The sequence below is a fragment of the Acipenser ruthenus genome, chromosome 4 (genome assembly GCF_902713425.1).
Source record: "Acipenser ruthenus chromosome 4, fAciRut3.2 maternal haplotype, whole genome shotgun sequence".
NCBI lineage: Eukaryota > Metazoa > Chordata > Actinopteri > Acipenseriformes > Acipenseridae > Acipenser > Acipenser ruthenus.
Window position 1 is genome coordinate 2,073,227 of NC_081192.1, and position 25,083 is coordinate 2,098,309.

The following is a 25,083-nucleotide window of genomic DNA, read 5'->3' on the forward strand; positions in this document are numbered from 1 at the left end:
TTCTCCTGTAGCTAGCACCCTGGTGGGAGAGTCTGTCTACCTTTTGTAACTTTATCTTTATACTGTTAGCTAGATATTATTCTTTAGCCTTTGTTTTTCTTGTTGTCTGCTGCAGCAGACTCGTACAGAGCACCTGCGGCACGCTCGTACAGCAGCCCTGTGGAATGCTCGTACAGAGCTCCTGCGGCTCGCTCGTACAGCAGCCCTGTGGAATGCTCGTACAGAGCTCCTGCGGCTCGCTCGTACAGCAGCCCTGTGGAATGCTCGTACAGAGCTCCTGCGGCACGCTCGTACAGCAGCCCTGTGGAATGCTCGTACAGAGCTCCTGCGGCACGCTCGTACAGCAGCCCTGTGGAATGCTCGTACAGCAGCCCTGTGGAATGCTCGTACAGCGCCCCTGTGGAATGCTCGTACAGAGCACCTGCGGCACGCTCGTACAGCAGCCCTGTGGAATGCTCGTACAGCAGCCCTGTGGAATGCTCGTACAGCGCCCCTGCGGCACGCTCATACAGCAGCCCTGTGGAATGCTCGTACAGAGCTCCTGCGGCACGCTCGTGCAGCCGCCTGTGGAATGCTCGTACAGCAGCCCTGTGGAATGCTCGTACAGCGCCCCTGTGGAATGCTCGTACAGAGCACCTGCGGCACGCTCGTACAGCAGCCCTGTGGAATGCTCGTACAGAGCTCCTGCGGCTCGCTCGTACAGCAGCCCTGTGGAATGCTCGTACAGAGCTCCTGCGGCTCGCTCGTACAGCAGCCCTGAGGAATGCTAGTACAGCGCCCCTGCAGAATGCTCGTACAACAGCCCTGTGGAATGCTCGTACAGAGCTCCTGCGGCACGCTCGTGCAGCCGCCTGTGGAATGCTCGTACAGCAGCCCTGTGGAATGCTCGTACAGCGCCCCTGTGGAATGCTCGTACAGAGCACCTGCGGAATGCTCGTACAACAGCCCTGTGGAATGCTCGTACAGAGCTCCTGCGGCACGCTCGTGCAGCCGCCTGTGGAATGCTCGTACAGCAGCCCTGTGGAATGCTCGTACAGCGCCCCTGCGGAATGCTCGTACAACAGCCCTGTGGAATGCTCGTACAGAGCACCTGCGGCACGCTCGTACAGCAGCCCTGTGGAATGCTCGTACAGAGCTCCTGCGGCTCGCTCGTACAGCAGCCCTGTGGAATGCTCGTACAGAGCTCCTGCGGCTCGCTCGTACAGCAGCCCTGAGGAATGCTCGTACAGAGCTCCTGCGGCTCGCTCGTACAGCAGCCCTGAGGAATGCTCGTACAGCGCCCCTGCGGCACGCTCGTACAGCAGCCCTGAGGAATGCTCGTACAGCAGCCCTGTGGAATGCTCGTACAGAGCTCCTGCGGCTCGCTCGTACAGCAGCCCTGAGGAATGCTCGTACAGAGCTCCTGCGGCTCGCTCGTACAGCAGCCCTGAGGAATGCTCGTACAGCGCCCCTGCGGCACGCTCGTACAGCAGCCCTGAGGAATGCTCGTACAGCAGCCCTGTGGAATGCTCGTACAGAGCTCCTGCGGCTCGCTCGTACAGCAGCCCTGAGGAATGCTAGTACAGCGCCCCTGCGGAATGCTCGTACAGTACACCTACCTACCAGATTAATTGGAGCACCTGTTTATACCCTTGTCTGAGCATTGTCTCTCCTGGTGGGACAGAGGGGGACCCCCCCACACACTCAGCATTTATGTTTTTATTTTATTTTTATGTTACAGTATATCATGCCATGCCATGAACAGTAGTGGATTTCTGGATTTTGAAGTGTATATTTAATAGGAGATTTATTTTACTGTATTTAGATTAAATACATCAAAGCATTAAAATAAAACATATGTATATAGACGATTTATATTCAGTAATATTTAACCCTCAGTTATTCTTCCCACTTTCTTACCTCGGGTCCAAGATTGCCAGGATCCCCAGCTTCACCAGGTTTCCCAGGAGGTCCCTGAAAACCCAATGAAAGCCAGGCTGATTCTTCCTTCCATTCAGTCATGGGTATCGCTACTTAAAGTAAACATTGTTTTAAATAGAATGTAAAGACTAGATTTGACTAAGGTCACAATGGAAGGGTTTTAAATGGCTAAAATGAATACATGAGTATGCATCTAAACAAATGTATATGCAATTATAATGATGTCCTGTATGCTGTGTGTTTGTAATTCTCTCTATTTGACTACCTCTATGTATTTTGCAATATTGTGTCCCCATCGAGCAAGCAGCATAAACTGTAGTTCTACAGAAGCTACAGCTTTTGAGGTGCTTTCTCTCCCAGCTGGTGTCCCTCATAGTAGGGTATTACTACAGTACAGAAATAGTATTTGCAAAGATGTCAGTTGAGGTAGGATAACATATGTTTAGACTAAAAATACATCAGTTAAATGTTTTACGGTAAATGCATAATTTCTAAGTTGAAGTTTTCCAGACAGCCTATAGTAAATACCAAAAGTACTTCTGAACACTGCTAAATGGCCTCAAATGAGCTTGTGGTTATTGCAGCCTTTATATTTCCCACAATGAGACGGAGTCGAGTGTCATCTGACGTTAGGTGAAAGGTCCAGTAAATTTCAACAGCAGACAGTAAAACAAACGGAGATCCACACTTACTGCAGGTCCCACTGTCTCAGGTCCCTACAGAAACAAACAGAAAGCAAATATGTTCCTTCAGCAAACCTCCTCTGTGCAATCTCTTTATAACTTAAATATTTACAAACCTTTTACAGCAAATGCTTTCAGTTAGTATTAGCCTGTTTTATTTATTTGGGAGACGCCTTTATCCATGTCATCTTTTAAATCATTTGCATTGCATTCAAGTCAGTCATTTCCATAGAAGACAAAGCTTCTGAATTGACAAACGTTTTTAACATACTGTATACACTGTAGTATAAATGCTTGTAATGGAAATAAACCCTTTTAAAAGTTCAATACTTACAGGCGGGCCAGGGGGACCAGGAGATCCAGGTAATCCCTGGGGACAATGAAGAAAAACATAATGAACCTTTGAACCTCACGTACGCAGTGTTATAGGACCGCCTTTTTCACCGCCGCAATTTTGCCCGTTAGCGTCCTTTTCTATCATCAGTACGTGCAGAAAGGTTAGTTCATGCACTTGAGATTGAGCTCGAAATTGGATTACTGCAACGCTCTGTTCTGTGGCCTTCCTAATAATATTCTTAGAAGGCTCCAATATGTCCAGAATCCTGCTGCTCGTATCCTAACAAGATCAAAAACTCCTATCATATTTCAGCTGTACTATGTCAACTCCATTGGTTGCCTGTTAACTTTAGGATGATTTTAAAACTGCAATGCTAACCTATAAAGCTCTAAATGGCACTGCTCCTTCATATATTGCTGAGCTGCTTACTTCCTGTGTCCCTGCTTGCAGCCTGCGTTCCTCTGAGGCTGGTCTGTTGCTTGTCCCCCGCTCCAGGCCGTACACTCAGGGTGACGGGGCTTTTTCTGTTTACGCACCCAGACTTTGGAACTCCTTGCCAAATAATATTAGAAGTTCAGACTCTCTGGAGTTTTTTAAAACTCTTAAAGACTTATTATTTTAAATGGGCTTTTAATTGTATCTAACTGTACATTTAACTGGCTTTTAACTGTACTTAATTGTACTTTTTCTTTTAGTTTGTTTAAATCTTGTAAAGTGCCTTAGGATACTTGCTATGAAAGGCGTTATATAAATACAATGTTGGGATACTTGCTATGAAAGGCGTTATATAAATACAATGTTGGGATACTTGCTATGAAAGGTGCTATATAAATACAATGTTGGGATACTTGCTATGAAAGGCGCTATATAAATACAATGTTGGGATACTTGCTATAAAAGGCGCTATATAAATACAATGTTGGGATACTTGCTATGAAAGGCGTTATATAAATACAATGTTGGGATACTTGCTATGAAAGGTGCTATATAAATACAATGTTGGGATACTTGCTATGAAAGGCGCTATATAAATACAATGTTGGGATACTTGCTATGAAAGGCGTTATATAAATACAATGTTGGGATACTTGCTATGAAAGGCGCTATATAAATACAATGTTGGGATACTTGCTATGAAAGGCGTTATATAAATACAATGTTGGGATACTTGCTATGAAAGGTGCTATATAAATACAATGTTGGGATACTTGCTATGAAAGGCGCTATATAAATACAATGTTGGGATACTTGCTATGAAAGGCGTTATATAAATACAATGTTGGGATACTTGCTATGAAAGGTGCTATATAAATACAATGTTGGGATACTTGCTATAAAAGGCGCTATATAAATACAATGTTGGGATACTTGCTATAAAAGGCGCTATATAAATACAATGTTGGGATACTTGCTATGAAAGGCGTTATATAAATACAATGTTGGGATACTTGCTATAAAAGGCGTTACATAAATACAATGTTGGGATACTTGCTATAAAAGGCGCTATATAAATACAATGTTGGGATACTTGCTATGAAAGGTGCTATATAAATACAATGTTGGGATACTTGCTATAAAAGGCGCTATATAAATACAATGTTGGGATACTTGCTATGAAAGGTGCTATATAAATACAATGTTGGGATACTTGCTATGAAAGGCGTTATATAAATACAATGTTGTTGTTGTTGTTGTTGCAATGCAACGGTAATGAGTTATTCTACTGGCACTGGAGTCTACACTGGTTCCAATGTAGCCTTTTAAATGGAAATCACTTCCACCTACAGTAACTAACTATCTAACTACCTAGCTTTCTGTGCAAGTTCTTCACATATACATTGACTGTAAAAAAACAAACACAAAAAAATGAATTTCTGCCTTCCAGTGTTTTGGCCACCTTTTTGACCTTACAAGCAATTTTTTAAACTGCTGAATAAAAATGCAGCCGGAAATCACTTTCTGCTGGTGGGTGCACAGTATGTAGGGACCCAGCACTCTGGCTGCATATTAAAGAGAGAAATGATTACAAGCCCCCTTGATATGGAAGCGCCTCAGGCTGAGAGACTAAAATTAAAAAGGAAATAAACATACCCGTTCTCCGACAGGTCCTCTTGGGCCCAAGGACCCTTGCAGTCCCTAATAATTCAATAAATAAAAAATGGAAGAAACTCATTTTAAAGATATACTATTAGATAATAATGTGGTATAAGCCTTAATTTGATGTCATTATTCTATTAGCATCAGGATTAAAATAATCAAGTAAAGAATCAAATCTTATCAGTCATGGACAGTAGGTACCCTAAAATGAACACAGAAAGTGTTGTTGTTTTTTTTAGTTTTAAATAAAAGTAGTTTTTAATTACATTCATAAAGAAAACAATGGGGCTGGAGTAACAGCTTTTAAACATGATGCTTAAAGATGCAGGAACACTGCTCTGCAAACTCTATAGAATGAAAAGAACTCCTATTGCTGTGTAACATTGGAATGTGTTAAACAATGTAACACAAACTAACACATGAACAGCTGATGAAAATATGTCAAGTGTTTGGGTTTGCTAGGGAGTCATGGCTCTTGGAATAGCGAGCTGGAAAAGTGAACTTCCCAGACAGTCACTTACATGAACTCCAGGAAGACCTGGCAGTCCTCTCAGTCCTGGGAGTCCAACCTCTCCTCTTTCTCCTTTCAGACCCTGAGATGAAGAATATTTAACATTAAAGTAGCACTTATTGTTCTGCCATTAACCCCTGAGCAATGATTCTGATCTAAGGAGCAATGGTAGCACACATTGGTAGAATAAAGCCAACATTAAAATATTTAAGAATTAAAAGTAAATCTTATGGAACAGATTATAAACACATTTTAGTGTTTATTTTAAATGTTTAGACTTCAGGGACATTGCTGTGGCGTGTTACAAGGTAATATTGACACTCCCAAGTCAAAAACGTCAGAGACTACATATACATAATAAAGATTTCACATGTTGAGCTATATATCTCGTGCTGTACCCTGGTACCACGTGAATACCAGTAAACTACCGTATAAGCATCAATGGGCAATAGCTATACCGGTCCTATGTTTCTCCAGGATAATACACTGGAATTACAATTGTATATCAATGTGTCTAACAAAAATAGAGGAAGCATGCTATGATCGTAGCGCCACTGTTCCTGAAAGAAATCCATTTGACTCTTTCCTTTTCCCTGGTTGTCATACTTTTTTTAAAAATGATTATTGAGAGCTGCATTAGCTCTTGCGTTTTGTTCTGAAGTTGTGCAATACACATTTCTTATATATGGAAGTGCAATTCCTTCTCAGTAAGATGATGATTCTTCAATTTATCCCTTGAATTTTATGTTTTTTGGAATGTTAATCGTACCAAATAACATTACAGATCTTATTAAAAAAAATATGTGTATTAAACTAAATTTCAAATATATTTAACCTGGAGTGTTTGAAGTTGGAAGGAAGGATTATTAGATTAAAATCAGTTTGCCTCTATTCATAGTTCATACCTCCTTCTTCTCCTCCAAAATCACCGTCAATACCTCGTCTCCTTCCCTACCTACCCCCTGTCCTCTGCTTACTAACTCCCCATCACCCTCTGCAATCCCTACTAATTTACTCTCCTTCTCCTCCTTCTCGCCCCTCTCGACTTTCCTCCCTGCTCCAGAGCCATAAACCCACCAAGTGTTCTCTGGACCCCCTCCCCGCTCACCTTTTCCAGGCTGCTGCCCCTGCTCTACTCCAGAACTACCATCCTGTCTCCCTTCTACCTTTCCTCTACAACCCTTGAGCGAGCGGTACATCACCATCTCTCTGCTTTCCTGTCAAAGCATTCTCTGCCCCTTTTTCTTCAGCAACATATACAGAATTCACCCCTTCCTCACCGACTACTCCACAAAGCCCCTAGTTCAGGCCCTGGTATTGTCCCGCCTTGACTACTGCAACTCTCTCCTGGCTGGCCTCCCTGCTTCCACTATCCGTCCGCTCCAACTCATCCAAAACTCTGCTCCTCACCTTGTCATTTCCCTTCCTCGTTTCTCCCATGCTACACCGCTGCTCTGCTCCCTCTACTGGCTCCCTATCACCACTCACATCCAATTCAAAACTCTTGTACTTGCCTATCACTGTCTCGACCTTTCTGCCCCCTCCTACCGCCAGACTATTATTTCTCCCTACACACCCTCTCGCCCCCTCCGCTCCTCTGCAACTGGCAGACTAGCTGTACCCCCCCCCCCCCCCACTCCGCTCCCCCGCCTCCAGAGCTCGCTCCTTCTCCACCCTCGCCCCTCAGTGGTGGAACGACCTACCCACGGATATCAGGACTGCTCAGTCCTTGACCACCTCAAGGCACACCTGTTCAGGTAGCATCTGTAAACATCACAACTCTCGTCCATACTGGATATGGCACCCAATTATATCAGTACTTGCATCATCTTGTGCTTTCACTGAACTGCTCCACACTTTGCTGTATTCTACTACTGCTCTCAATCATAATTATATTTTCTATATCTTGTACTTGATTTCACTCTGAAAGGTAACCGTATTCACATTTTTTTGTAATTGCTTTTATCGTTCTTATCCATTTACTGTATTTACTACTTGCTCTTAATGGAATTTACTTTTATTAATTACTAAAGTAATTATTATTATAAATAAAGTAATTATTCACTGTATTTTTTATTGTCTCTCATCTGAATTTGCTCTTACTACTGATTCTATTGTACTGTATAACTGCTCTTATCTGTAATGTGATATTTTGTATTGTGATATTTTGTAATGTGATACTTTGTAACAACTGTAAGTCGCCCTGGATTAGGGTGCCTGCTAAGAAATAAATCATAAATATTTCAACTTCTAAAATGCATAAAACATTCCCCTTAAGTTTACCTGTACATTGTATAAGTAGTGATACTTACAGGTAGACCAGGTGTTCCAGGAAGGCCAGGGACACCCTGTAAAACACATACAATTAATATATCAGCACATGAAACAGATTGTTTGCCAGCTTTAAAATGTGTACTATGAGTTTATGCTGGTAGCAAGTTTGTCAGGATGAAAATAAGTTTGGTCTGCCAGATTCTGCTGAAAACTATGAAATATAAAATGCTACTACAGTAATTCTTGATGTTACTTAGAAACAAGGTTATTGAGGTTGGGGGGGAAGGATAACTGTCAAACAAAGAATTGGCAAACAGCACAAATGCTGCATCCAGGAACCTTTTGAAAGTGTCTAGGTTACTCAAACTGTGCTTGCATAAGCAGTCTGGTGCATTGGGACAATGCAAACACAACATAAAGTAGACACATATTAAAAAGCTTGAAAGTGTCCTGGTAACTTATAATCGTACCAGCCACGCAGCCAAGGTTATGACAAACTGTAGAAATTAAATGCTTCTGAGAATGAAATGGTTTGTTCCCTTAATCATGAACGATATTCTATGATTGAACGTTGGCTGTTTTATTATGCATTGTTGCACAATGTCATTTTTTTACATAATGTTGGTTCTGCATTTCCTTGGCGCAGTAGTTCCACAAAAAGCCAGCCAGTATTAGGTGAGGTGAAGCTCATTATTTTATGCACACCTGATCCTTTATGAGATCAGTGCATTCAACACTTGATTGTATAATATTGTATAGTAAACAAAAGAAAAAAATGAAATCAATAACATTTTTCAATTCTCAAAGTTAATAATAATAAAAATAATGCCCAAATTACGACCCCATAGACATACTTACATTCTTCCCATCCATCCCATGGTCTCCTGGAGGCCCCTGAGGGCCCGGGGGACCCGGGGGACCTGGGACAGGCCTTGGATCTCGGCCAGGCTACAGGGAAGAGAAACAAGCTAACAATCAAAAAAAGAGGCCTTCTGAAGCTGCACATTTTACCACATTTGGTTTTGGTGGGACATTACATTCAGAAAAATGTGTTTGGTTATTATGTACAGTTACCACAGTTTTGCTTTTGACCTTAAGATATATATTTGAGCTTGATAATACAATGAGTTGATAATCAATTCCATTAGAATGTGGAGTTTATTTAATATGGTCTCTTCTGTTCTACTGTTTGAATGAGAGTGATGTCATACTATACCACAAGTACCTTTTTTGTCACAGGAGTGGCATTAAGAAGTTGTTATGTTCTAACACTTCCTGAATTGTGCATGCATTTCTAGTACGAACAACATGATTTGACTAAATGGGTGTAAAAGTAAAACACATTCAAATAAAATTAATTGATGTTGTGTACAAGGAATAGGGTTATTGTGAAAGAAAATAATTTTTCTTAAAAAAATGTCACATTCTGTAATTTGCAATATGGCCATGATTCCAAAGTGGGGTTAATTTTGGGTGGGTAGCACAGCTGGTTTCATCTTGGCCTGTCTTACCTTCAATGGTGTTAATATTCATCTTAGGGGTCAGCAAACCCTTTGGAATAGTCTTAGCTTTAACAATATGTTTTCTGCCCATAAGACATAACAATTAGTCAACAAGTAGATAATCCCCAGTCAGAAACAACCAGCGAGCAAAAGCATATACTCTAAAGCAAAAGCAATCAAAAGGCAGAAAAAAATCAAATAAATACCTCAGCATTGGGAATAATTCTCTGAAGAAAACAGGGGAAAGAACAACAACAAAAATGGTGCATTAGTGAAAACGTAACCCCTTCACCCAGAAACTGATTCAACAAAAAGTATTTCCTTCTCAGACAGTAGCTGTTCATGGTTGCAAGGGTTGAGATTTATTAAGCTTCCATAATAAAGAATTGATAGATAAAGTCCAAAGCTGCCAAACAAAAGCAGAGAAAGCAGAACATGGGTTATTATGCAAAAGGCTGATACTCCTCCTGATGGTTCTGATAAATGAAAGCCTTTGAGTATTCATTTCCACTGAGAGATACCCCTGTCTCATTCTCTGGTGACAACAATGGAACTCTTACATGAACAAGGGAACCCAACCAAAACCCACTCGTCAACTATCGAAGCACTCCCATATATTTATCTTGTATATCAGACCAGTGCATCATTTCACTAACAAAAAAGAAATGCAGCACTAAAGTCTCCATGTTTTATGTGTTTTGGAAAAGATACATATTTTTTGTTGTACTTAGATAGAGAGATAAACTGTTAAAAGAAATTCAATAACAATGTTAAGAGTGGCCTTTTTTCTACTGGTGTAAGGTGGACAAGCTCTGTGAACTTGAATGAGATACATGTGGAGCTTACTGTACCAATCCCCTCCCCTCTGCAGACTGTGCCTTATTGTTCACAAGAAGTTCAAACATCGCCTATAAAAGGAATGTACTTTTGAAAGCAGATGGTTTTTGATTGGTTCTACCTCTTGAATGGGTAACTCAGAGCAGGATTCTCTCTGGGCTCTCTGGGGGTCGCAGTGTATCAGCATCCACTGCAGTTCAAACTGAAAGTAAAGGAATTACTGGATGAGCTCAAGAAGAATCCCAAACACACTGTTGTTAGCCAATTGTGGCTCACACAGATTATATTTAAGCCAAGATAGAGTTGAAGGTTTTATACCAGTGAGAGAGACTTTAGCTATGATATGGCAAGTGCTTTACCTGATTTTATAATTACAATGATCATTTAAAAGAGGTTTCCGCTCTGAATATGACTTCAACCGAGTCAGTCATTTGGCTTTGCTATGCTGTCTCATAGTGTTTGTTTACCCAGACTGTACTGTATCATTTCATTGCAGGACAAGATTTGCATTTACAATGTGAATATTATTTTACAATTCAACTTATTAATCACATTGTAATGAAGTCAGTATACACCAGCATTCTAGATAAGGGGTAGTGGGTGTTTTAGGCATTGAAAAAATATTTTTGGAGTTAAATCTATATAATAAATACAATATTCTGTGTTTGGAGAGAACCCTTTTGTAAAGTATATTCCATCTGCAGTGTTGGAATAAAAACAAATACATTCTGTTACTGTGTTTATTTGTTTTACAGCCATATTGTTTGTGGTCAATAAAGCAAATAATTGTTGTTTTTGTACAGTAGTTCAAAGTAACCTTATAGTTAAAATGTAAGGTTGTATGTAGTTAATACATACCCGATAAGTTAGCATTAAAGTATGTACAGTATTTATTGAAAACACTCAACACTTCAAGATAATGTTGCATTTTACACACATAAAATACATTTTACTCACATGATTTTCAAAAGGGGCAATGTGACAGGATGACAGAGGTTGAGACTCAGAGACAGTGTGAAAGTTCAAAAATAAAGTTTTTAATACGTTAAAGAGCCCTGCTCTGCCACACACCTCCCCCCCACGTACAAAGTACGGGGTTGATGTGGGATCCCCCAAACTTTCTTCAATAGCGGGGGCACCGGACCTTCCAAGCACACAAACGTTGGCAGGGAACCTGGACCCTCCAGCAGGAGCAACGCTGGTGGCACCTCTAGTGGCGGAGGCGGGAACGGCGGCCCGTCTCCCTCTGGTGGCGGAGGCGGGAACGGCGGCCCGTCTCCCTCTGGTGGCGGAGGCGGGAACGGCAGCTCGTCTCCTTCTGGTGGCAGAGGCGGGAACAGCAGCTCGTCTCCCTCTGGTGGCAGAGGCAGGAACAGCGACCCCTCACGAACAGCAGGCGGAGATGGCGGCCACTCCGGCAACGGTAGTTCCAGCTCCTCCAATGGCAACAGTTCCAGTCACTCCGGCATTGGCGGTGGTGGCTGTGGCCATTCTAGCGGCCTCTGAAGGCGGGCTGGCAACTCCTGCCATCGCAGTCGGGTGCGTCTCCCCTGAGCTCCTCTCAGCAGCATGTGCAAGGGCTGCTGAGGGGCTTCAGCCTTCTCCCCTTCTGGCTCTCGGGACGGCAGCTCCTCCTCTTCTGGCTCTTGGGACGGCAGCTCCACCCCCTCTGGCTCTCGGGATGGCAGCTCCACCCCCTCTGGCTCTCGGGACGGCAGCTCCACCCCCTCTGGCTCTCGGGACGGCAGCTCCACCCCCTCTGGCTCTCGGGACGGCAGCTCCACCCCCTCTGGCTCTCGGGACAACAGCTCCACCTCTTCTGGCTCTCGGGACGGCAGCTCCATCCCCTCTGACTCTTGGGACGGCAGCTCCACCCCCTCTGACTCTCGGGACGGCAGCTCCACCCCCTCTGACTCTCGGGACGGCAGCAACAGGGGAACCAGCAGGCATGCTCCCTCTGCTGGTGGCGGCGATGGAGGCAAAACCAGCAGGTACTCTCCCTCTGCTGGTGGAGGTGGGAGCGACACACAGTCCTCCCACGGCAATGGAGGTGGAACCAGCAGAAACTCTCCCTCTGCTGCGGATACTTGGACTGTGGACGTTCGGCCTTCCCCCTCTTGGGCTCTGGACGCACCGACTTCCCCCTCTTGGGCTCTGGACGCACCGACTTCCCCCTCTTGGGCTCTGGACGCACCGACTTCCCCCTCTTGGGCTCTGGACGCACCGACTTCCCCCTCTTGGGCTCTGGACGCACTGACTTCCCCCTCTTGGGCTCTGGACGCACCGACTTCCCCCTCTTGGGCTCTGGACGCACTGACTTCCCCCTCTTGGGCTCTGGACGCACCGACTTCCCCCTCTTGGGCTCTGGATGCACCGACTCCCCCTTCTTGGGCTCTGGACATTCGGGCTCCTCCCAATCAGGGGCAGGACGTTCAGGCTCCTCCCACTCAGGCGCAGGACATTCGGGCTCCTCCCTCTCAGGCGCAGGACATTCGGGCTCCTCCTACTCCAGGTCTGTGTCCTGCAACACCTCCAGGCAGTGGTGCTCCTCATGCCCGTACTGCATGCATCGGGTGCTCCACTCCTCTTCCTCCCATGTCTTCCTTCCTCTCTGCCTCCTTCTCCTCCCCTCTGTTTATGGGCCGGCACATAGGGGCATCCGGCCCAGTTGTGCCCGTCCTCCTCGCAGCGACCGCACCAGTCAGCCGGTGGCTCCTCTGGACATACCCGCCAGTGATGGTCCTCCTTACCGCACCAGGAGCACCAGGGGAACAAGCTGGCTAGGTCCTCCAGTTGTTGCTGTTGCAGCATCTGCTGCTGCTTCAGCTTCTGCTGCTGCCACTGCCTGCTCTTCTTGCCCATTTATTATTATTATTATTTTTTTTATTATTATTATTTTTTTTTTCAAAAACAAAACAAACAAAAAAATCCTGCACTCCTGCTCCGAGTCCCCAGAGGCGCTCTCCCTCTTCTGACACCAACTGTGACAGGATGACAGAGGTTGAGACTCAGAGACAGTGTGAAAGTTCAAAAATAAAGTTTTTAATACGTTAAAATACAAAATAAACCGACACGAGGGCCAAACAAAAAAGTTTCAAAAACACAAACAATCAACACAAAACAAAACTTACAAAAATACGGCTTCCAGGCTGGGCGTTGCCTTCACTGGATCCAAAAACAAACAGAAAAACAGAACACACAGAAAAACACTCTTGCTTCCTCTCCTTCTAGAACTCTCCCCCTGGGAGGCTGAGGCCTCCTTTTATGCCAGGTGGCTGGTGACTAATTGAATAATTAATTGTTTGATTGCTCCCACCTGACGCAATCAACCTGGGCAGGGAGGAGAATTTAACTACCCTACCAGTATTTCCAAGGCAAGGGCGGAGCCCTGCTCTGCCACAGGCAAAATAAGAACTAGGTCGCAAAGTGATTTCTAAAAACTGACTTGGGTCAGTAAGTATATGGCTTTCAAAGGGTTTAGATTAAATTAATCTTGTATTCACTTGTTGATGCTTTAAAAAATATAAATCAGGTGACGTGGTTACATTAATCAGGCTTTTAAAATCATTGTGCGACCTTGTTCTTATTTTGCCGCTGTTGGAAATCGTGCTGATTGTGTTTAAATTGGAGAGTAAATTACTCAATGAAGCAAAACCTTATCTGGAGCGCTGGTATACACCTACGAAACAATGCACTTAACAATTCTCAGGTCTGCTTGGCCACACTGTCCATTTGATAATGTCTCAGGACTCAATGAACCTTTCTTTCATATATAAACACTTACCACTACAGAGGTATCAGGATCTGCATCCAGCCTTCCAATGAGAGTCTCCCCTTCAGTATTGACAGTACCTTTGGTCTTAATGGGTTTGGATCCAATAGGCTGGCAGTCCAGGTAGAGGGTCACCTGATCGCGCTCCACTCCCACCAGCACTTTGTGCCACTCTGTGTTGAAAAGTTGTGATACCCCTGGGAAGGTGACCACTTGCAGACTGCCATCCATGCCCACCAGGAAGAACTCCACCCCCTGCTGGTCTCCGTTGAGCCGCAGCCCCACCTGTTTGTAGCCATCCTGGTCCACCAGCTGCCACATGTTCCATACTTTGTTGATGGTGTTCTTCATCATGCGGAACGTGGTCACAAAGGAATACTCCTCAGGCAGACCATGCGGGTAGATTATCCTGAAGGGATGCAATAGTTATTTCATTTATCTGAGGGTTTTTATTTAACTGTGAATATATTTTTTTAGGTTCAAATCTAACATTTTAGATGTGGGAAGAAAAAACTTCATGCTAAGAAATGGAGCAAATGTGGAGTTATATTGATTCAGATTGAATAACACATGGTTGATGTTTTTTTACTCAAGCAACTTATGTTTATGAAGAACAAAGACTTCTAGACTCTACTAGAGGTTATCATTATACTCTTCTGAAACTGTTTTGTTTTCAGTGGTTTGGAAGTAGGCCCACTGTCATTAGATATAATCACAGCCCTGTGTTTTTCACAACTTGTTTTTTTAACCTGTAATTTAGTCCTACAGATGTCGATATAGCCTCCACAGTAAGCCACGTATTGAGCAATCATTAAACAATCATCCCATTGCGTTACTTTAACCATTTCAATTGCTCATCCCATTACAACAAAGTACGTATTAGCAGATTAATAAACAGAATGCTGTAGATGGCGACTGACATTTATTTAACCCCTTACATCCCTGTGAATATGTATAACATGATTTTTTAAGTTGATTACATTTTTTCAATATTATTTCAGAGACCTCATACGTCTAAATACTTATTTATAGGTTTTAATTTACCAGTACACTTTTACACCGGGCACAAATATATATATTTCATCAACAGAAGAGAAGATAATGTTTTTTTAATGGATTTCACGTTTCTGGCACCGATCCCTGAACAGTATGGATATTATAATCAATTATTGGAATCTGGGCATTTGATAGATTCTGTAACATATGTAAGCTATGTTTATTTATTTTTTTATGTTTTTAGTGGTTTTGTTTTGTTCTTTGCATATAATGTAAAAAAAGGCTGTTCATGGAAGCCTGTAAGTGTTACTTTGTTTTGCATGAAAGACACAAACAAAATCCATTCTCATTTCTTGACATTTTATTTTGCTATTAAACTTAAGCATTGTCAGTTGGTTAACCCGGTCTTCTTTCATGGATTGACGTTGCTCTGTGAAAATGTGTCCAGCATCCACAGAATTGGTAACAACTAACAAATATATTTTAGTCTTTCTTGCTAAATTGGGAAATAGTTCTGCATTTCTCCAAAATTCAGTCAAAGAAATTCTACTGTCGTTTTATTTTGCTATAGCTGATATCCCTCCATTCCTGATTTACAGTCAGCATCAAACCCTGGAATACAATCTAACAGGAGAGGTTCTTCATCCAAACTACAAACATGTTGTGGGTCTAAAATCCTCACTGCCTTCAGAAGCTTGTGAGCTGGCTTAATAAAACGTGGTTTTATCCTGCATTGATCACGGCTGTAGTAACTTGTCAATTTTTCAAAAACTTTGTGGAACGTTTTAACAACACATGGTTTGTTTATTCTGCCATCTGTGCTGTGCAACTCTTATGCCAGTGCTCGGTATGTATTCTGCAACTTTATTGTACGTTTGATGAATTCTAACATTATGACTTTCAAAATAAGTTATACCCATCAGTGCACAGCACAGAAGGTTGATATTGCTGCATGCAATCTCTCAAAGAAATGCTTTTTGAGTTTATTAGTACATCTATTTGTTCTAAAACAGCAAGTCTTGAGGTAAACTTTTTCTTTAAACGCATCAATTTCTAGAATGGCAATAATTGGCCCTTGTAATTAGGGGGTGTTTTCTAATTAGCCAGGATTGTATGGGTTAATTACTTAATTATTCTTTAGATCAGTTTAGCTGGAGTGGCTACATGGACATCTGGAGGCTTAGGACTGAATTGCAGGCTAAAAAAACAATGTGAAAAAAGCAGGGCCCTAGATATAATACATGTAATCTGCATATACTGTAACTACATTATAGCTGCATATTAGTTCATATGTACTGGGTGGTTTCCATAATTAAGCTTGACTATGCAGATTGTAGATTACAGATGCATTTCAAAGCGTGTGGTGTTTACTGTTTGAAATTTGAAAAGCTATACTTTATAAATACTTTACATCAGAAGACATGTTCAGGGGCATACTTTGCCTGTGAAACAGTATTTATTTAATGTGAATTCTGAATCTTGAATGGATTCTGAGATATAGCCTTAGATTATAACAAATCTGGATGCAAAAAATGTTTCTTTTATTGGACAGTTAGAATAACCACCATCAATGAGAATCCTATAATACAGCTGTGTGCCTGATGTGAACACACTACTGGTTGTCAACAGCAGAGGTTAAAATCATGTCAAACTTGAATGAGAGAATCATAGAATACAGCTGTATATCAAATATGAAGATGATGAGCTTGAGCCTATCTTTCAAATGCAAAGGACATTTTGCAAAGAGGAATTAAGTAGTTTTCACATAAACCATCAATAAAAAATGACCTATAAAATTGTAGAATACAGTAGCGAATATGACAGCAGTTCTTAGAACGTTTGGTTTATCATCCAGAAACCACAAAGTTAAATTAGCACAACATGACTGCCAAGGAGTTTCCATAACACTGAGAATATGAAGGCATAATCTCAAATGGTTTATGAGAAGTTGATATGGCTGATTTACAAAAACAGATTTACAATACGACCCAATTAGTGGATTCTGTATTCAACAAAAACTACCAAAAAGACTCTATATATAGCAGATAGTATCTGGAAACCATATACTTTCCCAAAATATTGTATTTGTGGAGTAAATCCTGCATTTTTATAACAGTTGGCTACAAAACATCCATCAAATGTGTTTAATACAATTACATTGATGTTGAGCATTTCCCTCGAGTCTACCACTCACTGCTTGTTAACTAGCAGTCTCTATGGGTGGTAAGTTTATAGACACAAGTTGCAACCAGCTTTTACCTTCTTGTAAAAGGATCAAGGCAAGGTAATAAAAAAGGAGTTTCCTGTTGCCTAATAAAATACATAAAGGCAGCTTACTGGAACATGTGGTCTGACTTGAAAAGAGAACTGCAGCTTTTAAATAATGTTTTCAAGGTATCGTCTGATGAATATCAACCAAAATTAAAAGAAATGCAGTGTATAATGTTAAGCACCTTGAGCTGTATCAGCTTTAATACAGTATATGATAATTGAGCTTTTTATACTAGTTATTATAGTGGAAGGAAATTCTATGATTACTGTATATGAAACCCTTGAAAAAAAACCCTGACCAGCCTACAGTGCAGATACCTGACATGTCTGCTCACAAATTATTGTTTTAAAAAATATACCAGTTCAAATGCATGTGAAGCCTTCTATATACTTTAAATGTGAATTGACATGTTTATGTGTTTCAGAAAAACAAAAAATCTTTCAACATATCCTTATTCTTTCTGCATTGTCATAAAAATGATTTATTATATAAAAAAAATAAAAAACAGGAATGTGTTACAAAGTCTGACCAACACTTTCCCTAAAACATGACAGTAAATGGATGCCCCTGTTCCTGCTCTACAGACGCAGAGGGAACACAAACAGATTGGACTTGTATGTGTGTTGCTAATAAGCTGTTGTCAATGTGAGTTAACACCTGCAAGTTCACTGTAACAGTAAAACATCTGCTGTGATTTTTTTTTTTTCTTACCTCGTAGGAATTTGAAAGCCTGCATCTTTATCGAGTCTGTAAGCCACTTGCAATGCTGTCGAGCCTTCCACCTTTTTCACTCCCTTGAGCGGTACAACGTCCAACTGGAATTGGCTTATCAGGTCAAAGCCTTCAACAGAAACAACAGCGCTGTGATATCCCTTTCACTTGATCCCCCCACACCCTTTTGTTTCTATGCATGTTGTAGTCTACAGTGATCGTGCTGTATTCTGCAGTGATCATGTTTAACTACTGTGGCTTGCGTATACAAGGTAAAAATCACATGTGTAGCTATCTATATATATATAGAGAGAGAGAGAGAGAGGGAGAGAGAGAGAATAACTCTGAACTACACACTAAGTCAGGGGTGTCCAATACTGTTCCTGGATGGCCGGTCTCCTCCTGGTTTTTGTTCCAACTGTACCCTAAATTAATTATTTGGACCAGTAAAACTTCTAATAAGCACTTAATTGGTCCAATTAAGTAATTTAGGGTACAGTTAGAACAAAAACCAGGAGGAACGCCGGCCCTCCAGAACCAGTATTGCCCACCCCTGCACTAAGTTAAGCTGTTTCATCCTGAAAGATAGATTTTTTTTTTTTTTTTTTGGGGGGGGGGGGGGGGGGGATTTTTTCTGTTTTGCTATCTTCCAGTTCATTTAATTGTTCTTCATCCAAATCGGCATGTCTACTTACTGTTTTTTGTTTGTAATTGGTCACTCAGTTTTATAATTACTGTAACTGTAAACAAGATGACTACCGGTAATTCTGTGAGGCAGCACAATGATTTTGAATATGTGACAAGGCTCCAACTGTCCTTATCCATCCAATATACGACAGCTGGAATCTGGCTCGACCAATCACATTGCTTGTTTCACATTCCATTGCCGCAGACCTGGATTTTATATATATATATATATATATATATATATATATATATATATATATATATATATATACTGTATTACTTTTAATTAGTGCTGCAGCATTTGTTTTAAATTGATAAAAACATCTGCAGTGTTTATTCAAGTGTGGTGCTTATTCAAAGGCAGCGGTAATTTGAAGTACCATGGTTTTCGAACATTTTTATTGTGTTTTTTTTTTTTTTACAGTATTTAAGGGAAGCATATATAGAAGTTTATTTCTGTGGATACAACTTGGTCAGGATGGCGAAGAAGTCCTACAACTTTAAACTGAAAGCTGTTGAGCTCTCAGATCTGATCAGGGTTTGACTAGGTGAGGACACATACCAGTGTAGCGTGGAGAGGGAAATAACAACAAGAGAGAAATGTCAATTCAACACTGAGGAGGTCAGTTTATTTTCCCTTTCTTTTCTTACAGAAGTTTCTAAGAGTCGCAGGGCTCAACTCTTTAATATACGGTGCGTTTCTTTCACTTCAACCAACAAGACAACTAAACACTCAGTCTCCTGATCCAGGCAGGGCTTTGGTGAGGCAGATGAGCTGATCCCGTGGCTATCCCCTAACAGCAACACCACAGCGAGAGCTACACTAGCTTCTGCCCCCCATTGACAGTCATTCAATTTCTAGTGTAGAACACAGTGTGATGTAAATATCTATTGAATACACTGCTCTGTCAGTACTTCAGGTCAATTCTCCTCAGTCTGATACCTTGATAAATTAATATTCTATTCAATCTCTAAGGTACTATTGAATGTGTTTTACTGAAAAAAAAAGAAAAACCATAATTTGATGATTGTACTGTTTAATTGACCTGATTCTGTTCTGAAAGCAGAGTAACCCTTTTGTTGACTATTTATAATATATATATATATATATATATATATATATATATATATATATATATATATATCGTAAATAAACTTTTGTTTGAGATGATTAATGAACATAAAGCATAAGTATGAATTAACATATAAAAAAAAAATTAAAATACCCAATTTTTACCTGGTAGGTCATCTTGTCCAACTCTTATATTAGGGCAGACAGTGTTGTCATCTAAGCTGTTGTGGTTGTAATCAAGGTCCATTTCTGAAAAGGAGAACATTCAAGGGCATTTAAAACAACTTTTTATATACAGTAACTATCATATTTTTATCACGTCAAATTCCTAAAAGATCTGTTTCTTCTGAGAGCTTAGCAAATCATTTTACAAGCATGTTACAAGCCCTTTTCTTTAACCACTGGACCACACAGCCTCCTATGCTTGTGCATTTATTATGCTTGTGCATTTATTATAAATGAATAAACAAAATAAAAGGTTTTAACAAAACTCAAACACTTTTATAAACAAAACGGCGTGGTGGCCAAAACAAATAGACAGACAAACAGTGAATGAACCCAAACAACAAGCATCGTGCTGGTCTTCCAGCATGAGTAGCAATCGTTATTATTTTCAATTTGTTCTCCTCTCTCGCTCTCCCGTTCTCCACTCACCGAACACCCGACCCCGAGTGAGTAAAACGCTGTATCTTTTATGCAGCTGTACCGAGACTCGATTGCTAATCAATCATTCAATTGGAATCTCAGTACATCTGCACGTGAGCTAATTGTGCTCCCTGTGCTTCCATACTAATACCCACTTTAATCTGCACGTGGAGTGATTGTGCAATCCCTGTGCCTAAATACAAATATACATTTTAACAGAGGAGGCTGTGTGGTCCAGTGGTTAAAGAAAAGGGCTTGTAACCAGGAGGTCCCCGGTTCAAATCCCACCTCAGCCACTAACTCATTGTGTGACCCTGAGCAAGTCAATTAACCTCCTTGTGCTCCGTCTTTCGGGTGAGACGTAGTTGTAAGTGACTTTGCAGCTGATGCATAGTTCACACACCCTAGTCTCTGTAAGTCGCCTTGGATAAAGGCATCTGCTAAATAAACTAATAATAATAATAATAACAACAACACTCGTGCTACATAGACCCACATTATATCCCATGCACCAATACATATACACCAACATTAACATGCCACATACATCATAAAACACAAAAATACACACAGGGGCGGGGCACCCCACCACAGTATGTTATACTTTTGTGACAATTTCTATATTATTCATATTGATCTTTAAAATGGAAAATAAAAGTTTTTTATAAACTTCTGTGGTTGCTGAGTGTTTTAATCACCTGTGTCCTGGCAAATTTTTCCCCTTTGCTAAATCCTCCCTCTAGGATTGTAAATGTATCACTTGACAATTTGTTTTTGTTTTGCTCTTCATTGTTTTCTGTGAAAAATAAAATCTTAGTTTTTTTTTGTTATGTATGAAGTAAATAATTCGCTGTCAGTGCCAAGTTCTGAGATAACAATTAATTCAAACTGACTAACACGACTCTAAGGCTACGACATGCATAGCAGTGGATTCATGTGACTGGGGGGGGATTGGTTACATAATATTAGGTAGTGAATTGTGGCATTTTCAGACCTCAAAATACAACTTGCCACAATTCACTACCTAATTTTTCCTACAGAATATATAGGAGTGGCATGTTTTGAGCCCAAAATACAAATTGCCACAATCTATTACCTAATTTTTCCTACAGAATATGTAGGGGTGGTATTTTCTGACACTGCAGTATGACTTACCATAAAGGAAGGTATGACTTACCTTTCTTTCCTATAAAATATTACAAGGGTAGCAATTTCTGGCAAGGTGGTACATTTTGGCAACTGTATCGGCCACAAATTGCTACCAAATTCTGTCAGGGAGGCATATTCTGGCAGTACACTGGACAGCTACAGTATATCCTTGGAAACAGGTATAATCCCATTTTTTCAGTTAATAGCATATCTGAAAATGTCTGTAACCCTCTTTAAACCTGTTAATGGAATATATGTTAAATACTATGGGGTCTAGTCAATATATCCACAGTTGTGGATCAGTTCTGAGATAATATATATTTGTGTACCATGGTTAGCAGTGCATGCATCTCTTTTTAGTGATTTAAAGGAAGATGGTGTGTACATCAAATCAGTCAGTGTACAGATTAATTAAATTAGACTCCTGTATATCAACCCCTGCATATCGAGTCATTTATGCAATATTGTATATTTCGACTTAATTACAATATTCGAAGTGACTACTTGCTGTGAAAAAAGAAAGCATTTGTGGATTTTAGCCTGCTATCTTTATGTGTACATGTAATCTTTTTTGAATAGCTCTTCACTGCAGATCGACCCATATCTGTCACTATATAAAAATGTAAAACCTTTTTAGTGAGTCTCCAAGTTGGTTTTTATCTAGGAAAAGCAGAGCTCTTCTTGATGGTATCATTACCTTGGAGCATGTAAAAAAATTCTGCTCTTAGCTACCTGCATAGGAAGTACAGATAGCACTGGGGTATTGGTACACTTCTACTATCTAGAGTACATTTCTCATGGGAATTCAATATAGCTAAGCCTTAATAAAAACACTGAAGAGACCACACTGACTCAACGATAAACTGACTCAATGATAAACTGACTCTATGATAAACTAACTCAATGATAAACTGACTCAATGATACACTGAATCAATGATACACTGACTCAATGATACACTGACTCATTGATACACTAACTCAATGATACACTGACTCAATGATACACTAACTCAATGATACACTGACTCAATGATACACTGACTCAATGATAAACTAACTCGATACACTGACTCATTGATACACTAACTCAATGATACACTGACTCATTGATACACTAACTCAATGATACACTGACTCAATGATAAACTAACTCAATGATACACTGACTCAAAGATAAACTGACTCAATGATAAACAGACCCAATGATACACTAACTCAATGATACACTGACTCAAAGATACAGTGACTCAATGATAAACAGACTCAATGATACACTAACTCAATGATACTCCTTTTACTGAGTCAGGTAAGATGTATTCAATTACTTAGACTGAGCCAAATGAAAACCAAGCCAAATGAGCAGTTTTTTAACACACACACAAACACACACACACACATATATATATATATATATATATATATATATATATATATATATATATATATATATATATATATATACAGTACTGTGCAAAAGTTGAAAAAGTGTGAAAAAATGCTGTAAAGTAAGAATGCTTTCAAAAATAGACATGTTAATAGATTATATTTATCAATTAACTAAATGCAAAGTGAGTGAACAGAAGAAAAATCTAAATCAAATCCATATTTGGCTTCAAAACAGCATCAATTCTTCTAGGTACACTTGCACAAAGTCAGGGATTTTGTAGGCATATAGTCAGGTGTATGATTAAACAATTATACCAAACAGGTGCTAATGATCATCAATTCAATATGCAGCCAAACTTAGCTAACAAGGTGAGGTTGCTGAAGACAGTTTACTGTCAAAAGTCATACACCATGGCAAGACTGAGCACAGCAACAAGACACAAGGTAGTTATACTGCATCAGCAAGGTCTCTCCCAGACAGAAATTTCAAGGCAGACAGGGGTTTCCAGATGTGCTGTCCAAGCTCTTTTGAAGAAGCACAAAGAAACGGGCAACGTTGAGGACCGTAGACGCAGTGGTCGGCCAAGGAAACTTACTGCAGCAGATGAAAGACACATCATGCTTACTTCCCTTTGCAATCGGAAGATGTCCAGCAGTGCCAGCAGCTCAGAATTGGCAGAAAACAGTGGGACCCTGGTACACCCATCTACTGTCCGGAGAAGTCTGGTCAGAAGTGGCCTTCATGGAAGACTTGCGGCCAAAAAGCCATACCTCCGACCTGGAAACAAGGCCAAGCGGCTCAACTATGCACGAAAACACAGGAACTGGGGTGCAGAAAAATGGCAGCAGGTGCTCTGGACTGATGAGTCCAAATTTGAAATATTTGGCTGTAGCAGAAGGCAGTTTGTTCGCCGAAGGGCTGGAGAGTGGTACACGAATGAATGTCTGCAGGCAACAGTGAAGCATGGTGGAGGTTCCTTGCAAGTTTGGGGCTGCATTTCTGCAAATGGAGTTGGGATTTGGTCAGAATTAATGGTCTCCTCAATGCTGAGTACAGGCAGATACTTATCCATCATGCAATACCATCAGGGAGGCATCTGATTGGCCCCAAATTTATTCTGCAGCATGACAACGACCCCAAACATACAGCGAAAGTCATTAAGAACTATCTTCAGTGTAAAGAAGAACAAGGAGTCCTGGAAGTGATTGGTATGGCCCCCACAGAGCCCTGATCTCAACATCATTGAGTCTGTCTGGGATTACATGAAGAGAGAGAAGCAACTGAGGCTGCCTAAATCCACAGAAGAACTGTGGTTAGTTCTCCAAGATGTTTGGGCCAACCTACCTGCCGAGTTCCTTCAAAAACTGTGTGCAAGTGTACCTAGAAGAATTGATGCTGTTTTGAAGGCAAAGGGTGGTCACACCAAATATGGATTTGATGTAGATTTTTCTTCTGTTCACTCACTTTGCATTTTGTTAATTGATAAATATAAACTATTAACATGTCTATTTTTGAAAGCATTCTTACTTTACAGCATTTTTTCACACCTGCCTAAAACTTTTGCACAGTACTGTATATATATTTAGTATCTTCCTATTGCTTTGGTGTGCTGCGTCACACTGTGGAAAATCAAAAGCTCGTATCTTAAGTGGTGCATTGCTTTGGTGTGCCATGTCACACTGTGGAAATGAAAAATGTTGGGTCATTTTTGAGCCTGCCTTAACTTTTGAGCCTCATGTACGGAATATCACCCAGATGTCCTTTTTTCATGTTAGGAATATCACCCGGCTACACCCTGTTCTCTCTATGCCTGCTGCGGAGAAACTGGTCCATGCCTTTGTCTGGCCCAGCCTTGACTGCTGTAATGCCCTGCTTGCTGGAGTTTCCAAGAACACCCTAAACCAATTGCAGTATGTTCAAAACTCCAGGGTTTGATTTTAAAATCTTGCTATTGACTTTTAAGGCTTTGAAGGGTGCGTCTCCCCTTGAATAACTGACCTTTTGTATATTTATACCCCTAGAGGCAATTTACGGTCCACACTGATGTTGGACTCTTATGTGTCCCCACGACCAGATTACAAACTGTGGGTGATATGTATGTGGTGTCAAATGTTAAGTGGTGGCTCTCTGATAACAGTAGTAGAGCATTCTAATGGGTCCTTACAGCAGTTAAATACCCCATAATCAATTACGTATTCTATTATTTGATTTCATTCAGTGTAAGATACA

At 40.9% G+C, this 25,083-nt stretch overlaps 1 protein-coding gene across 2 annotated transcripts in view; it reads right to left on the bottom strand.

Moving 5' to 3' along the window:
• LOC117400622 (collagen alpha-3(IX) chain-like) overlaps window positions 1–25,083 on the bottom strand; it is a 55,858-nt gene that overhangs the window by 17,268 nt on the left and 13,507 nt on the right. The window contains exons 3-14 of one of the 2 annotated variants that reach the window (XM_059021285.1): window positions 19,837–19,920; window positions 17,913–18,042; window positions 13,946–14,342; window positions 10,283–10,363; window positions 9,531–9,551; window positions 8,681–8,770; window positions 7,861–7,896; window positions 5,559–5,630; window positions 5,032–5,076; window positions 2,938–2,973; window positions 2,613–2,636; window positions 1,900–1,953 (exon numbers count right to left, since the gene is read on the bottom strand). In XM_059021285.1, coding sequence (XP_058877268.1) covers window positions 1,900–1,953; window positions 2,613–2,636; window positions 2,938–2,973; window positions 5,032–5,076; window positions 5,559–5,630; window positions 7,861–7,896; window positions 8,681–8,770; window positions 9,531–9,551; window positions 10,283–10,363; window positions 13,946–14,342; window positions 17,913–18,042; window positions 19,837–19,920 — 1,070 coding nt within the window. The remainder of the gene's footprint in view (window positions 1–1,899; window positions 1,954–2,612; window positions 2,637–2,937; window positions 2,974–5,031; window positions 5,077–5,558; window positions 5,631–7,860; window positions 7,897–8,680; window positions 8,771–9,530; window positions 9,552–10,282; window positions 10,364–13,945; window positions 14,343–17,912; window positions 18,043–19,836; window positions 19,921–25,083) is intronic. The other variant, XM_059021289.1, reaches the window with a different exon arrangement.